General features: G+C 34.0%; 1 protein-coding gene across 17 annotated transcripts in view; it reads right to left on the reverse strand.

Annotated features, from left to right (window-relative positions):
• Positions 1-4,881: 4,881 nt before the first annotated feature.
• Positions 4,882-15,033, reverse strand: part of ATF2 (activating transcription factor 2) — an 85,460-nt gene continuing 75,308 nt past the window's right edge. For 15 of the 17 annotated variants that reach the window (XM_035697290.2, XM_025460263.3, XM_025460264.3 and 12 more), the window contains 2 exons: positions 11,951-12,056; positions 4,882-7,437 (listed from right to left, as the gene is read on the reverse strand). In XM_035697290.2, coding sequence (XP_035553183.1) covers positions 7,211-7,437; positions 11,951-12,056 — 333 coding nt within the window. In that variant the 3' untranslated portion in view covers positions 4,882-7,210. Of the gene's footprint in view, positions 7,438-11,942; positions 12,057-15,033 lie in introns of those variants that run through there. The other 2 variants (XM_049106072.1, XM_035697291.2) reach the window with 1 other exon arrangement.

Genomic DNA, 15,033 nt, shown 5'->3' on the forward strand with positions numbered 1-15,033 from the left:
TCCATAAGCATGAAGTATCTTTCCATTTGTTTGTGTCATCTTCAATTACTTTCACTGATGTTTCATAGTTTCCAGAGTACAGGTCTTTCACCTCCTTGGTTGAGTTTATTCCTCAGTACTTTACTCTTTTTGGTGCATTAGAGATGGAATTGTTTTCTGCTACTTCATTATTAGGGTATAGAAATGCAATAATTTCTGTATGTTGATTTTGTATCCTGTGACCATACTGAATTAATTGCTTCTAGTAGCTTTTTGGTGGAGTCTGGACATTTGTATTTAATCTCCAAAATAGTAATCTCCTGTCCTGCCCAAATTAGCTCCCTTTCCCAACTTATTCTTCCACCATTCCCATCTTTTAAGCTTGAAAAATGGGAGTCTTCCTTTTTTTGCTTTTCATCATCTTTTAATCTATACATTCTATAGGTATTTCTTGCAAACTATTTCTTAGACCTATTCCTTTTGCTACCCATTGGCCCTTCTTCACTAGTCCTTATTACAACTCATGCCTGAATTACTGCAACTTGGTAGCTGATTTTCATGTGGGCCAGCCTATTATTATCTGTTCCTTAATCCACTTTTCTCATGTCCCTTTTCTGAAATGTCCCAGTCAACTTTGAAGGCCTCTATAATCTTGACCTATTCTAGCTACGCAGTATCATTTCTCATTCCCAATCTTTTTCCGGTTTCTCCATTGTCGTGTGAACATATTTCTCTAACCTCTTGTCATTCCTTTCTTCTTTCAACCCCAACCTCATTCATAATTTAAGATGAAGCTCAAATCTAATGTGGTCTCCTTTTCTGAACTTACAAAAACCTGTTTTGTAAGTTGTACACTGTGATTATTTCCTATCATATGTGTAACAAGTATGCTGTTTTTCCAAATGGATCCTACTTGAAGGTAGGATCCTGGTCTTTATTTCTTCTATGGTCCCTGTAGTCCAACACCTCAGTACAAAATAGGTGTTCACTAGTACTTAACAGCCAAATTCTTCTCTTCCATGGCCTGTCATTTAATGGGCCAATCAATGCTCATAAGTACTTCCACCAGCAAGAGAAACCTAAAATAATTTTTTATGTTAGAAATTCTAGTGAAGGGGCACCTGGGTAGCTCAGTCAGTTGAGCATCTGACTCTTTGATTTCAGCACAGGTCACAGAAGGTCATGAGATCTAGCCCTGTACTGGGCTCTGTGCTGAGCATGGAGTCTGCTTGAGATCCTCTCCCTCTGCGCCACCCTCCACCCCCACCCCACTCACTTGCTCTCTCAAATAAAATCTTTTTTTAAAAAAAGATTTTATTCATGAGAGACACACAGAGAGAGGCAGAGACATAGGCAGAGGGAGAAGCAGGCTCCCTGTGGAGAGCCTGATGTGGGACTGGATCCCAGGACCCCAGGATTACGACCTGAACCAACGGCAGATGCTCAACCACTGAGCCACCCAGGTGCCCCCAGTAAATATATCTTAAAAAAGAAATTCTGGTAAAAGATTGGGGTGGGGAAGAATTCTGAGAGGGTAAAATATTTTTAAATTAATACGATTTTATATATGCCTCTGATTACAGCAAGCACACAGATGTCTTTTATGCAAGTTCTTATATTACAAAACAATGTCAGTTTCAACAACAGCTATTTTTGAGGCACTCATACAGCTTCTACAGATAAATAGGACACTTATTAATGAAAATGATAATGGAAACATCTTTTCAAAATTGTTATCTAATGTTACCTTGTCACAAATACACTCTAGTCCATAAAAAAGAACTGCAGCCAGTTTTATTCTACCTTTAATATTATGGAAAAGATTTTAAGAGCTTTGCTTGTAATGTGTTAACTTAAGCTGTTGACAAGGATGTTTATGCATTAGCAGATTGCCTCATGGTGCTGGAAGTCACCTCAGAAACCATTAGCTGAGCTGAATAAATTGAGATGTAAAAGAAGTACTTTCTTAAACTTAGCAGTTGGGGAAAGTCAATAGTTATTGGATTAATTTTTTAAATGTCCAAATTAATTAATGCTAGGATAGTTACATTATCCCCATTTTTTCACTGATGTTAGTTAGACCCTATGACAATTTTAACAAGTACAATTTATCAAAATGGACAAAGGAACTTAGCTACATGTTTAAATTAAAAGATTACTAGTAGAAAAACATGAAACAATACAGTAATAATGGGTAACGCGAAAGGGTTTACTTTTGAACATAAATGTATTGACAAATTTCATTTCCTCATAAACATAATGCACTTGTTCCCAGTGGAGAAACTTACAACAAATAACTCTATCATCTTAAATTCTGCTAAGTAAACCCCATTAAATAATTATTGCTTAGTTTTTGTGTCAGGCTATAGAAAATCGCATCTCTTTCTAATTTACATGCTTTTAAAAAAATCAGCAAACATAATTTTAAAAGGTCCTCTTTGAACATTCTTTTTTGGGTGGTGGTGCTGCGTCTACTTTCACAGAAAGCAAAACCTAGGATTAGTGAATAGAGTAAACCAACCTTTGACGTGACAAGTTAAAAATGAGATTTAGACTCAAATATTTTGTCAAATAATTGAGATAATGCATGATAAAACCATGGCAACTATTTTGTTAAATTATAGCTCAAGGAATGGTCTTAAACGTAAAATTTAATACAAAATAAAGAGGCAAGGGAAAGCACTGTGACGATGACCAGGTTATACTAATGACTTCCCCTTCTCAAAAAGCCACTGGAAAAATTTTCATGTTTGAGAAAAAAGATGCAGCCCACTGGCCCACTGCTGAATAACAAAACCCATTTAGAGTGCCATGACATATTTGATATTTTACAATTAACTTTAGATTTGGTGCTTTGGACTGCTACAATACAATAAAACTATATTTTATTGTAGGTTCCAGTGTCACATGGCCTTTGTTATTTTAGAATATATCTTTTAGTTTTGAAACATTTTCACTGATTGTGCTTTTTCTATGGCAATATATATAATTGGCAACTCACCATTTACTTAAATGGTAGGATGCTTTTTTCCAGAGAGGTCTTTATTCTAAATTTTATGTGTGCTTTTCTCCCGATAGAAGGATGTTAACTCTCTAAGATCTTAATATTTTGCCTCAATGAACACCCATGTCTCAGTCAATTATTAGACTGGAAAGACTTGTACTTTAAAAAAAAAGGTGAGAATTTGTATTTATTAATAGTTTAAAGAAGAAATGATTTTCCATAACTACATCAGACACAAAATAGTATAACTTTCCTTCAAAAGTAACCATTATCCCATGGTCAAGGTATCTAGGAATGTCAGATTGAAAATATTTTTCTTCTAAATGTCTTTCAGAATTAATTGCCTTGATAACTGTGTTCTCTAGGCATTTTTCCCTGTGTTTCTGTGCATGTGTGTATTACATAAATGAAGGCCTAGGAGTAAACAGGGTTCTCCCATAGTTACATTCTCACAATTCTTAATGTCAAACATTAAACACTATATAGTCTGAGATGCAGAGTTAATAAAACTACATTTAACAGTAAGTATACACCAGAGACAAGATTATCTTTCCTGTCCTCTGAAACAAATCAATGCAAATGTTTGACCTTTTAAAATTTCACCAAATTTTGTTAGAGAAGTACATCAGATTGTCTTCATGAAATCTAATCTCACGTAATCCAGATTATGTACATTTGTTAGAATGTGTACCTTAAAGTAAAAAATTGCCATGTGATTTTTTTTTTTTTTTTTTGCATTTCTTTCAGATTGGCTCAATCTGAAAAAGACTGAAATACCACTTCATGTGCTCTCTAGCCCATTTCTTCACTTAGCCCTGACCACTTCTAACATAATATACAATGTACTTGGTATGTTAATTGTGTTTCCCCAACACCTTCCCACCCACCCTCTTTGGAATGTAGCTCTCCACAAAGGCAGGGATTTTTGTGTTTGGGCTATTGGTGTATCCCAAGTGCCTAGAATAACGAGCAACACACCAAGTTAGCACTCATTCACTGAATAAAACAATGCTGTACAAGAGTTCAGAGATATAACAGCATGGGGGTCGGTGAGCAAATCATGTTGTGCCACTTTAAGGACTCCAGGCTCTGAGTACAATGAGGAGTGGGCTCCAGGACTTGGAGTAGAGACATGCTAAAAGTTGAGTCATATTTGGAGAGCACAAATGTTGTGTTTTTGTAGCTGTTGTACTGAGGATGGGCTGCAGTAGGAAGGGTGGAAGCAAGGAGACAATTACAAGGCAAATACAGTAACATGTGTGAGGAATAATGAGTGCACGGATCAAGATGATAGCACTGTGCAGGGTGAGAAGTGGTTGAATTATGGATTGTTCTGAAGGTGAAGCCAATAGCATGTCCTGATAGCCTGGAGGTAGGATATGCAAGAAAAGAGGAATCAAGGATGACAACAGAGTTGTCCTGGCTTAAGCAACTGGAAGAATGGAGCTGTCATCTGTGCTGCCTTATGAAAGACGGCTGGAGAAGCGTACTTGAAGAGAAGGTGGGGGATGATGAAGAATCAGTGCTGGACATGTTACACTGAACTGCATTTGACATACAAGTTGGACATGTTATATTTAAGATCTTTTGTTAGCCAGTTGCCAAGAGATGCCAAAGGCTGGTGGATCTGTGTGTGGCTGTAGTTGAGGGAATGTTCCAGGCTGGGGATCATTAAAGGTTCACTGTATATGAATGGGGTTTAAGGAATGAATGCAGAGAAGAACAAGGCCTGAGCACCTTGCGGTTGAAAAATTTTTGAGAAGGAATGAATTTTATCACAGAAAGAGACTACCTGGTTCTTCTCAGGTAATAAATGTCCTGAAGGAAAAAAAAACCCGTGTCATTATCAGGTGATGTTACTTTATGAAAGATAGGTAAGGACAAGCAAATTATGAACATAATTTAAAGATAGAATTTATTCTCTGATGGTTTACTCATGCAAACTGCACATAAAAGAAAGTAGTACAGTTTGTGTAACATTGCAAATATAAGGACTCAAAATGCTAGGTACAGAAGTAGTGTGACATCCTGAAAGTCGAAATGGAATTTGTGTTTATACAACTAATAATGATTTTTATTTGCTGAGTACAGACTGATTTACAATGAAAGTTTTGCTAACCTTGATAAAAGTTCATTAACCGTTTACATGACTTCTTACACCTATGTAGTTTTATTTTACAGTTGCAAGAATTCCTGTTACCAAAAAACTTTAACTTGCATAAATAATAAAATGAAAGAAAAATGTACTGAAGGACTTAGGAGAGTGAAAAATTGAGGCTTTTCCTAACCCATTCAAACTACAATAAAAAATAGCCTTCTTGCAGAATTTATATTTTGTGCCTTTGAGATCAACTCCTTAGCATAACTATGGCAAAATCACGATTAGAAATTCATTACTTTAAAATTATAAAATCAGTTAAAAATAAAAAAAATTTAGAAGTAGAATTATCAACTAAAAACGCTCACTTTTAATAAGCCAAACAATAAAAATCCTATTATCTTCATACTTAAAAGTCCTGAAATGTCATTTGTATAATTTGAATGTTTCCCAGTTTGGAACTTAGGCAGGTGGGATATTTCCTTGAATTATCAAGGATATTCGATATAGGTTTTTTAAATGTCAGTCTCATTAGGAGATGGCACTGAGACGTTCGTAAATAGTGTAGTATAGATGCAGAACAAACTACACAACTTATTATAAATGCATTACAGATATTTACATAATGGAATCCTGCTTGAATGCCAGAAGTTGCTACTGGGTAGGACTCAACTATTTTACAAAGTTTTCTTACACACATCTACTACTTTATTTTTAACAATTTAGTCTATTTTAAAATATTGTACTGTATTTTGAACATAACTGCAGAATAAAAATAGATAATGGCACATTAGAAAACTCAGTATCCCACAGATGATTGGATAATGAGGAAAGTGTACCTACAATCATCTCATCAGAAACAAACTACATCATGGAATGTTAGTTATCCAAGCCTGCACAGTAATGACATTTTAAATTGCAATCATCTATTGGCCAGCATCACACTGAAGGCATCGTTAAACATTCAAGCAAAGACTGCTGGCATAAACTATTGAAAGAAACATACACACACACACATTCATACTCTCTCTCTCATTCACTCTTGCTTCTCACATTATAATTACATTGTTCTAAAGATAGATACTGATTTTTTTCCCACGAGAAACGTTATCAAAATTTGCTACTAAAAGATGACAGTGCTTTCACAAGAATAAGTACAAGTTAGCTTGCAAGTACAAGACAATGGGGGGTAAACAGTCTTAAATTTTCTAAGTAATTTTTAGGCTTTTTCTGGCAACCATACCATACTTGATTATGCATAAACTTCTCAGTTTGTAACCTGAAATCTGCAAAAAAAAGAAAACCAAAACCAAACCTAATTTCAAAAAATTATTATATTGGATAACCCTGTATCATAGATTATGTAATTTCGTATTTTATTAGCCTCAAAACATACGGTCTAAAATACTGAATTTAAGACTTGAAAAATAGTCATTTTGAAATGATAAAGGATTCCAAAATTCATGTCTACTTAAAATCTTAAAAGAAAATGCACGATTAATGATCTTGATTTAGTTTCAGAGTGTGCATAAAAGCACCGTATGTCTCTCACCATGTTTCACTCACTTAAAAAAGTGTTCGCTAATGTTATTCCTTTTGCATAATGTGCAAAATAAAAGGCAAAAAGATTAAAAGCAAATCTCTATCTTTCTCTTGCTAGTGCTTTATGACCTTGTTATTATTACAAAGTCAATAGGGACTATGCAGAACTTTGGTATAAATGATAAACAATACTACCATCACAGCTGAGGATTAAGAGGTGGTCAAAAGAAATGGAAGTGGGAAGAGATTCAGTAACACCCCCATTTATTAAAACACCACCAAATTAAAAGTGAAATAAACCACAATGAATTATAATACAATTTACACATTGAGCACAGAAAATTAATAAATCTAACAATATTTATAAAAAAAGCAAAATCAGTCTTTTTCCAGAGACTAAAAACTGTTGTTCAGTCTATCATCAACTGCTGCTACACCAACTTTAGAGCCAAATTTAATTTCAAGTAAAAAAAAAAAAAAAAAAAATTTACAACCACAGATTTCGCATAAATGGAAACTGGTCTTTCCTTGATTTCCCTTTGAAGTCACTAATGAGTATCTAAAACTGCTGCACTGCAGGTTTCTAATCAACTTCCTGAGGGCTGTGACTGGGAGGCAGGAGCCATAACAATCTGCGAAAGCGCAGGCTCTGTACTCTGGTCCGCCATCTGCGTGAGGACTGAGGTGGCCACAGCTTCGGCCTTGGAGGTTGAACTGACTCCATTGGATGTGCTGACAGAACTATGCTGTATAGCTTCTGTATGTGGACTACTTGGCACTGACAGGTCTTCTGAACTATCATCTTTATCTGCGGCTGAGTGGAAAAAAGAAAAGTTACTGTTTCTTAAAAACATCTCTAGGAATGTGTCAACAGTTTGTCAATATACAGAGTGAAAAGTTAGGCTTTTGCAAAAATTGGTTATTGAGTTAAAGTGGAATGACTGGAACTAAATAAATGAAAGGTGGCTGCAAGGAAGGAAGGAGGCAATTTCACCGCAACAGGTCAGATGAAGGTACAACCAGACACACGGAGCATCTGTATGCCCAGTGCTTCACTGAACAGAGCTGAAGTATTTGCTAAATAGTGTTAAGAAAATCAGGTACGAATTCAAGAGACAGCCTCTTACAGATATAATCAAACACTTATAAAGTAACACATCTAACAAAACCAGTGTGTTTGCATACATGCTATTCTTATTGAAAGATAAAAAAATTATAACCACATGCATAAACAAAATAAATTCTTACATACAAATTACATTTTCAAATTATTCCCTCTGCATCTCCAGAACTATATTTATTCTGGCTGACTCTCCATCTACTGTAGCAATGGGTGTTTACAACACCTGATTCTAATGATGCATCCACATGAGAATAAGCAATATTTAGAATCTAAATGCCACCAGCTGTTATAGCTGCATGAATTAATTGAGGTTCAAATAAAAAACTATATAAAACTCTAGACACTGCAATGGAAAAGATATTCAGAAAAGGGCTTAAGTATTTATAAAAAGCTACCAACTTTTAGGCTTGAACAATGAATTTCCTACACCTTTCTCATTTTAACAGGATAGAATCCAGTTATTTCATTTAGTGAAAAATTTGATATGTACAACACCCAAGTAGTTATAGTGTATGTAACTCATGAGATACAATGGTAACTCGAACCAGTAACTATAAACCCAGTGCCAAACTTAAGAGAACACTGCCAGTAAATGCTTCCTAGAGAATCCTCTCATCAAAAGTAATCACCATTCTGATAGTTAACCACTCGCTTAGTTTTGGTTTGAAGCTTTATCAAATGGGTGTGTGTTCCTACACAATAGCATTTGGCTTTGTCTTTGAACATCCTGAAAACTGTACCATACTGGATGTATTCCTTTGTACTTTTCACTTGGCATTAAAATGCTTATTTAGTGCTTTAAAGTCACAAGCAGGCTTTCTACCAAATCTCGCAATGCATACTGGCCTGCTTACTGCACAGGTGCCCATTCTAAAAGTTAAGCATTAAAAAGACTGTGGATCCTATGCAACAGGACTTATCCCATGATCTGTAATGCAGAAGGCAAAGGGGGAAGAACCTGGCCAGCTTAACTTTAGTTCAAATAAAATTCCTCATTTTGAGAGTTTTCTGAAATACAGTACTTACAGAATTTTGACAAGTTTGCCTCAAATCGACGTATTTTTGGGAAAGCAGTTTTTAAAATGTATTAATTAGAATCCCATCTTCTCTATAAATCTGCTATAAATGCAAAATCACACCTCAACATAAAAGCTTGACTTCAAGATACAATAAAAAAAATCACAATAATCCTTTTAAAATTATACAAAGTAGAAAGGATACTTTTCTGATGAAACAACAACAAAGGTTCTAAAATATTTATATTTCAGTTAAACAGCCAATACAATAGTTATGTGTTCAAAGAAACCCAAACCCTGGCAATGACTGAAAAGAATACTAAAAAAAAAAAAAAAAAGTTCTCTTTATTTCACCACTCTTCTTCAACAGGAAACAAACTGACCTTTCTCTCAATGTTAAGTTCTAGGGGATACACCAGGTTTCAAAAATAAAGAGGCTGATCTGTGACAAAAGGTATAAGTAAATATAAATACACAGTGGAGACAAGGACTCAAAATGAAACAGTAAATTGTAATGATAAGTGCTTACCTCCAGATTTTAAGAATTAGGTAAAGCAAATCTTTAGGTTGTACAAAGCATCAGTATACAAAATATCTTTATAATGTGATATACCTGCACCTTTGTCTACTTCTAGAGGTGAGGAGAGAAAAATCACTAGTTTAATAATAAGCACTAAAAAGATACCAGATCTTACTGCACTTTAAGAGCCATTTTCAGCCCTACTTAAAGCTACAAAACCCCCAACTGTTTGACAATTCACTCTATGAAGTTTTCTACCTAATGTTCATACATATTTTCATTAATGAAAATATAAATTCTCAATTACATTTAGGCCCAAGAAGCTTTGCTTCCTACTTATGGAAACAAGTATAAAACCATTTTAATAATGCCCAGAGATCTACAAAATATGAATTAATGGTAGTAATAAGATCACTCTTGTGCTTATTCTTCATAGAATCCAAACATTAAAAATTTATTCCTATTTTCATTCACATTTTATACTATATCTGATTGTTAAGGTGACCAACTGTCATGGTTTTCCCCTTTCATCCTATAAGATAGGGACTTTGAGTATTAGAACTGAGACCCTATGTCTATGCTTTTATACTGTCACCTTTACCTGAAGGATTTTGTAATATTCCTTAATTTTTATAAAACCTCAATTCCACAAATGCTTTAAAAGTACTATAACAAAAAAAAAAAAAAAAAAAAAGTACTATAACAATTCAACACCATTAGCAACACCTGTGTGCTACAATATGAATAGTGTTAGATATTTGTGAATCTCCCCACATTTTCTCCAAGATTTAAATATTCACTTTATCTACCTTGACCACTAAACAGAGAAGTCCTATTTTTCTTCTAAGACTTCAAACTTGAGAAATTACTTTAAAATCTCTACAAAACCCAATTATCTCCCCAAGAGCTGAAGGAACTAATTTTATGCTAAAACTACACTTTTACTGTAGTCAGTTTGTCTAGATGACTAGACAGAAAAAATGTAGGAATAACTTCAAACATCACAAATATCTTATCATTTCTTATAGCCCATACAATCTAGCCATAATATATATTCCCTAAAAATTTATTAATCTAGACTTTCAGTGTATTCTAAGGGTATGTATGGCACATAAATCCATACATCTAGACCTTAAAAATATCTTTATAAATTATTACTTAAAATGAAAAATTGGCTTGCCTTTCCTGAGCATATGCTGCCTTGATTACAGAGATAAAACTGTTGAGATTATCTAAGAGATTATCTAAGATTAAAAAACTGCAGATGAAAACAAAATTAAAAAAAAAAACAACTGCAGATGAGATAAAATTTTAGTTGGATGTAACTGAAGAATTCATTTTCCTTCTAATTTTATAGATTCATTTGTATATTTCTTTTTGAACTATCAACATTCAAGAGAGCTCTCTTGTTAAGAAAATCATATATGCATAATGCTGAACTCAGTAGCTTCTATAGGAAATTATGTTGTTAAATCAGATGGGAGCCATAATGGCCTCATCCCCACAGCAATCATTGTTAATACAAACCTCAAACATATTTCTATATGGGTCCAATTTACTTCACAATGTGTTTCACTATCCCGTGAAAATGACTAGATATCAAAGGACTGAGATTTATTTGCTCAAAACTGACAAAAATCAATGTTCTAAATATATATGGCAATAGAGAGTTGCTAAATCTACTGAATCTTTTAAATTAAAAAATATTGCCCATTTTGATGAAACTGCTTACAATGACTACAAGTAAAGATGGTGGCCATTAAGTTTTATCGTGAGCACCTGAGGAACTGTTTGCATCCAATACAAAATGTTTCTTTCTTTTGAATTACTGACACTGGCAAATTAAAATGAAGTGGATACATATGGTTGAAACAATCTTCACATTTACAAATATCCTGAAATATCACTAAATCATAAAAACGAAAGCTGTGGGTTATATATTATGAATGTTGCCTAATGCATCCCAGCTCTGTTATTTGTTACAAATTTGTGTACGATGGACAAAATTGGCCATTTATTCAAGAGTAACAGCTGGCTCCAATATTGTGCATCTTAACAAAAAAGAAGGACATTACAAGACGGAAAAAGCACAATTAACCTCTAAAATGCTGAAAACAGAAGAATCTCATTTTGGGGAAAACATGTAAGAGAAAATTAAAAAGCAGATAATTTAAATAGTGTTCTATTTCAGCATTTTTATGACTAAAGGACTCAATATAAAGATTCACAATAAAAATGGCACAATGCTGAGACTTAAGAAAGAACAAAAGGATCTGATACTGGAACTGGGTACTATGTATTATTAAATGAAGATAGTTAATTTTTAAAAACATTACTGAATGGAGGCTGGAACAGAAGTAGTGTTTCACTCTAAGACAAAATGTTACTCTGGAAGATAAAATACCATCAGTACTTAACAGTTTATTTTAAATTATTAACCTGTTTTGTTGATGTATAATAATCCTCAGAAAAAAAGCTAGAAATAGGAAAACTCAAAAACTCTCTAGATTCTAAAAAGTATATTACCCATTCCATAATAATCTTGCAGAAGTTCTAATACTTAATATTAAATATTATACCCCAGTCTGTTTTTTAAATGGTAGCTTGTTCGCTCTGGCAGTATTTCACTCATGCAGCCTAAGGCTATAGGTAATGGAACATTACTCACTATGATAGCCAGATTTCTTCTGCATGGCGGTTACAGGGCAATCTTTATGAGCCAGAAGAAGCTGTTTCAGCTGTGCCACTTCATTTCTCAGCAGGGTGACTTCACTCTAGAGAAGAAACAACTTATGTACCTTAACAGCATCAGACTAAACATTTCTTACTGTTTATAACAAGTGAAAATTAAGAACATCGGATATCTTTAACAGAATATCAAGGAATAAACAAAATATACTGTTTAAATAGGTTTGTTCAGTACACATCAGTTTTCATATTTTAGCATTTGTACAAAAAACTTCTATAAAAATTTAAATGAGGTAACAACACGAATGGATAACATACTTCAAAGTTTTTTACATTACCATTTGCCTTGGGACTGCTTATGTATTACAGGTTACCTGTAGAAGATACTTTTTTACTTATGTTGCATGCTCTTTTGATTATTTGAAAAATTAGAAACATCAAGGAAGTCAGAATGAATTTTCACTGACTCTATGTACCTGAAAATGAAAAATTTATACTAGAAACTCAATTAAGCAAGTTTCTAGTTTTCCAGAAACTATGAAAAGCTCCACAGGGGAAATCACAATAACCAAATAATCATGGATACCTAAAATGAATCAAAGTACTTACTGTCTCGGACATGGAACCAATGAAAGGAGATGTATTATTGAAATGGCTTAGTTGCCCTTGATCTAGGTAATTTGTACACATCTAAATTTAAACCTGATAAATGGTGATTTGTCCTAGTCTTTTACTTTTTAAAAAAAATTTTATTTATTCATTTATTTGAGAGAGAGAGAGAGAGAGAGAGAGCGCACACAAGTGAGGAGAGGAGCAGAGGAAGAGGGAGAGAGAAGGGGAGAGAATCCCAAGGATTCTGGCACTGAGTGTGGAACCCAGCATGGGGCTCGATCCCATGACCTTGAGGATCACAACCCAAGCTGAGACCAAGAGGTGGATACCTAACTAACTAAGCCACCCAGGCACCCCTGTCCTAGTCCTTACTAAAAGATGAGCATTTCAGCCTTTGTTTTGGATGCATATTAATCTGGTATATTCTGTATAAAAGTTCCAAATTAAGAGATTTCCTTTGATTCCTTTTGGTTACCCCTAAATATTAAAGATGCAGAAATTAATGACAATTACCAATACTCAAGAGTTAGAATTAAGGGGCACCAAAAAAAAAGGGGGGGGGGCACCTAGGTGGCTCAGTTGGTTAAGCATCTGCCTTTGGCTCAGGTCATGATCTGGGAGTCCTAAGATGAAGCACCGCATCAGGCTCCCTGCTTAGTGGGGAGCCTGTTTCTCCCTCTGCCCCTCTCCCTGCTTATGTGCAGTCTCTCTCTCTCACTCAAATAAATAAACTCTTTAAAAAAAGTTAGAAATAATATGAATTAATAAAATGGTTAAAAATGCTTAATTTACAAACACCTCTACTCACCTGGACTTACATTAACTTTGAGTATTCAAATTTCATCTATGAACCCAAAATTAAATAAAGAAATACAACAAGCATATGTACTTTTGTAAAAGCTCAGGCACTTTGTTTTCCATCCCTTTGTCTCTTAACAAGAAAGCTGAATATAAAATAATTTAGCAGACTAGTTTCATTAGGTCCCCTTAAGACGGAAACATAAAAATTCAGAGAATAAAAGTTAAGCAAGTCTCTTGGTTCAAATAGTTCCTCGCACCCCCTATAACAACAAAATACAACAATGTATTAAAGCACAGAACAAAAAGTGATGCTCACAGTAACTCTAAACATTAAAAAAAGGTTAAATTCTGTTCACAATATTGTATTTGAGACAAGAATGGGTGTGTAGTGATCAAAAATACAAAGGGAAATTTTTAGAGTTTAGAGTTTTGCTTTAAAAAAATATGCTGTTTAGAAAAAAAGCAGCTATTTCTATGGAAGACTATAGTCATTAATGTCAGTATCACTAATTATAGCTCTTTATTAGTGACATCAAAGATGAGAAACCATGTTACGAATAATCTAATATAAATCCCAAATTTCTCCCTCTGCTGCGTCAGCTTGATTTTGAGATTCCTAACAAGTTTCTCTTATTAATTTCTGTGATATGAAATAGGACTGGGTATGTATTTTTAGTCCACAGTAATATTATCTTATAATCTGGTACCTGTGACCAGATTCACATTAGTTTGAACCTATGAAAAAAAATCAATATTTAATCATTCTGACCTATACATATTGAAGTTTTATAAATACACATTGCTGTCATTATCAAGAAAAGTTAAAAAAAAATAAGTTTTCTTCTTTATCTCATCTTGCTAATTTCTTCTTTTTCTTTTTTTTGCTAATTTTTTCATTCATCTTGTCCCCAGACCCATATGCATATATGTGTGTACACTTATGGAGTATTTACTACACAGGACTGTAATTTATTTACTTGTTTGATACCTCTGCCAGATTGGGAATTTCTCAAGAACAGGGATTATCTTGCTTTTTGTATCCCTAGACTACAGCACACAGCCTAGCACAGACTGAGTACATGGTTATATTTTAGAACCATGTAAATCTATGTCCCTGAGGGTGGGGGAAAAAGTCCAAAGAAGGTGAAATTGCTTAAGTATATAAAACCAGTCAGAGGTCCTAATTTCATTATTTAAACCAACAATCTCACCAACATAGCTTACACTATTCATTTCCTCAGACATAAAATGAAAACTGGCATATTTTACAGTATCCTCTCAATTATAGAATTTTAAAAATCACAAATGCCCTCTCTCCTATATATTCTAGACATTCAGCATAAACGATATTATGATTTATTTTATCAAAGTAAAATATTTGTGGTAAGATAAAGCAGATGCTGAAAAAATTGTTAATGCTAGTCTAAAATGAAATGTAAATTACTTTGGCAATGTCTGTATCATTGCTCCATTCCATCTCAAAGGTTAATTATATACTAACGAACAATTTGTTTTTGCTTTTTTTACAGTTTATGTGAAGCAGATTAGGCTGATAAAATCATGACAGATTAGCCAATTGATTAATCGATGAAAGCTTTTCATGGATACTTGGCCATAGACTGAGGACCTGGTATTCCAAAAATTTATGAT

Source organism: Canis lupus, chromosome 36 (assembly GCF_003254725.2).
Source record: "Canis lupus dingo isolate Sandy chromosome 36, ASM325472v2, whole genome shotgun sequence".
In the NCBI taxonomy this organism is placed as follows: domain Eukaryota; kingdom Metazoa; phylum Chordata; class Mammalia; order Carnivora; family Canidae; genus Canis; species Canis lupus.